The sequence below is a fragment of the Oratosquilla oratoria genome, chromosome 14 (assembly GCF_046742065.1).
Source record: "Oratosquilla oratoria isolate Oo_2021 chromosome 14, ASM4674206v1, whole genome shotgun sequence".
NCBI lineage: Eukaryota > Metazoa > Arthropoda > Malacostraca > Stomatopoda > Squillidae > Oratosquilla > Oratosquilla oratoria.
This window is the reverse complement of record NC_134790.1, coordinates 31,250,699-31,253,198: the sequence shown is the minus strand read 5'-3', so window position 1 is coordinate 31,253,198 and position 2,500 is coordinate 31,250,699. Positions and strand designations below refer to the sequence as shown.

General features: G+C 41.2%; 1 protein-coding gene across 5 annotated transcripts in view; it reads right to left on the bottom strand.

Moving 5' to 3' along the window:
- Nucleotides 1-2,500, bottom strand: part of LOC143032828 (sodium channel protein 1 brain-like) — a 766,195-nt gene that overhangs the window by 694,841 nt on the left and 68,854 nt on the right. For all 5 annotated transcript variants that reach the window (XM_076197936.1, XM_076197935.1, XM_076197938.1 and 2 more), the window contains one exon: nt 2,321-2,500. This exon is cut by the window's right edge and continues 38 nt beyond it. In XM_076197936.1, coding sequence (XP_076054051.1) covers nt 2,321-2,500 — 180 coding nt within the window. The remainder of the gene's footprint in view (nt 1-2,320) is intronic.

Below are 2,500 nucleotides of genomic sequence, written 5' to 3'. Positions count from 1 at the left end.
CACTCGATTCAGATCATACTCGAGTTGGATCATAATTGACTTCTCAAGGTCTTGGGAGACTTCGAAGTCATCCAGGTGTTATCGTGTTGCCGAAGAACACAAGAGATCTTTGTCTATTGTATAGGTTTTAGGGTCGTAAGGTACGTTTTACTCAGTGGGATTATGGCTCAACGATGATCGTTCATGGCTCAACGATGATTGTCAAACGATTGTCTAGAGAACTATTTTTTTTTTTTTTTGAATGGGGATGTTTTGCTTCGAACTACGAGGCTGATAATTTTAAACGAGCCTACAACCAACGCGTTTACCCAAATATGATGCGCGTCACCGCTATTGGCTGTGGTAGTAGGCTAATAACCACACCGAGCAAAGCGTACCTTTAAGTCAATCATCATAGCCGAAGGTGAGGGGCCTACGCCAGGAGGCGCTGAGAAATTACGGCTGAAGCCGTCATCTTTGCCTTACTATGCGCTTTAGGGACTGTTGAAGGAAGTCACAGTCACTGCTGGTAATCGGAGAGGAATGCAGGACTCGAACCCACAACTAAGCAAATGCGAGACCATCACCCTCCGATTACATCACCAGCGCATGGTAGAGTCAACAAAATTGTTTTTAAAGATTTCAGAGGAATTTGAATATTACTAGCTGTTTCATATGCCTGAAGTTAGTACAAGGTCTAAGTTACCATAAAACTTAACATGGGACTAACAACATACTAGTTTGCTCCATTGAAATACAAACCAAACAAACATAGTACATTATAAACAAGTCTTGCCACTCCATTTTTCATTAGTTTCAAGAAATGTACATATCCTTTTAATCTTTATACTATCTACACTTACGTAAAATGCTTAATCCTACTACGTTTTACCCTTTAATTCATATATACATTTCAAACAAATATAAATTGATGTTGAAGTAAAAAAATAAAGTAGTTTTGTGATACCATCGCATCTGCAATCTATATACAGTTTTTGAATACATAATTTTTCTAATTCAAACTTCAATTTCTAAGAGAATAGATATCACTGTTTCATGGGCGGATGCTAACTATATAAATATAGACAAGTCAGACATAGAAAGCCAATCCAGATTGCATGTGGCTATATCTATAACGAACTGCATCTCACGACATTAACATCAAAATGGACAATGGACTAAACACTCTATTTTCTATATCTATATCAAATCTATCCATACTTGGATCATCTTGTCTCTGTAAAATATCTAACTGCGTTTAAATGCTATCAAAATATTTTTCAAGATTTCAATTTAGCATGACACAGTTCTAAATTGTAAACACATAAATTTAAGGCATATGCTTCTTATGGAGTGTTCTGTGGCAACTACTTATCAAACAGTACTAATCCACCTATAATCCAATCTGGGCTAAAGGTTGCGGAGTAAATCAGAACCTACAACCTCCCTACCTTCTTCAGGTAGGTTCATCCACACACTGCTGCCTCCCACGATCATCCCAACTCCCACATGGGATTCAGCTCCCATGTTCCTCGCTTTAAGGATCTTGCAAGCGAACGGAAAAGGAAACGTGGGTCTTTTAAGGATGTATACAAACGGACGCATAAGAAATCGTGGTCACTTTTTCGTACATCGATGAACTCAGTCGTCGAATGCGCCCCTTTTCGACGGGTCTTGTTTGGTCTGACGCTTAGCTTCGTCAGTGTCATCAAGCATTTAAGAGATTGAAAAGCAAAGGAGGGCAAGAGAGAGCTTGCAGAGTCACCACCAAATCCCGGGAGTTTCAAGTATCGATTTATCTATAAAAAAAAAGTAATAAAAATTCGAAACCTGTTAAATATTCATATATGAAAAAAGACAAATAAACAAGTTTATAGATAAATAAGTAAAATGAAAATGTATTCATAGGTTGTGGTACTGATGGACGGAAGTTCTCTGCAAGACTCTCTTGCAGGCAGAAACAAGTGGGGCTGAGGGGTCGAAAAGCGGCCCTTGAAGGACTCCGAAGAAAACCGAGAGTCCACAGGGATCCAGCCCCCTGCCGGCACATTAGGGTAAACGGGGGGGCGGGGGGGATGTGTAAGCAGCAACATTGAGGTATGACAAGTCCTGGTTGGATCCTTTTCATACGTAATCTTGAAGGGGGGGGGAATGAGTGGGGGGGTAAGTGATAACTCTGTGCATCAAAATAGGGGGGAACGGGGGTGTATGTGTGTAAAGGGGGGAATGGGGGGGCGTAAAAGGGAGGGGAGAATAAACTGCTGAGACTTGAGTTCTGCATGGTGCTTGTGGATATTTTTAATATCACCCAAAGTGCCTTTAACAAGCAGACACTAAATACCTCGTTGTTCGTATAGTTGGAAAGCCCGATGGTTGAACGACGGCCTCCAACATGGAACCATTTCTTAAACCAGCGTCCACAGCCTTCACAGGCCAAAGGGTCGCGATCTGCTTCCGACAGCCAGGGATCGTGGGCGTTGTTTATAAAGTTCTCTAGACCGGAGAAGAATCGTCGAACCCA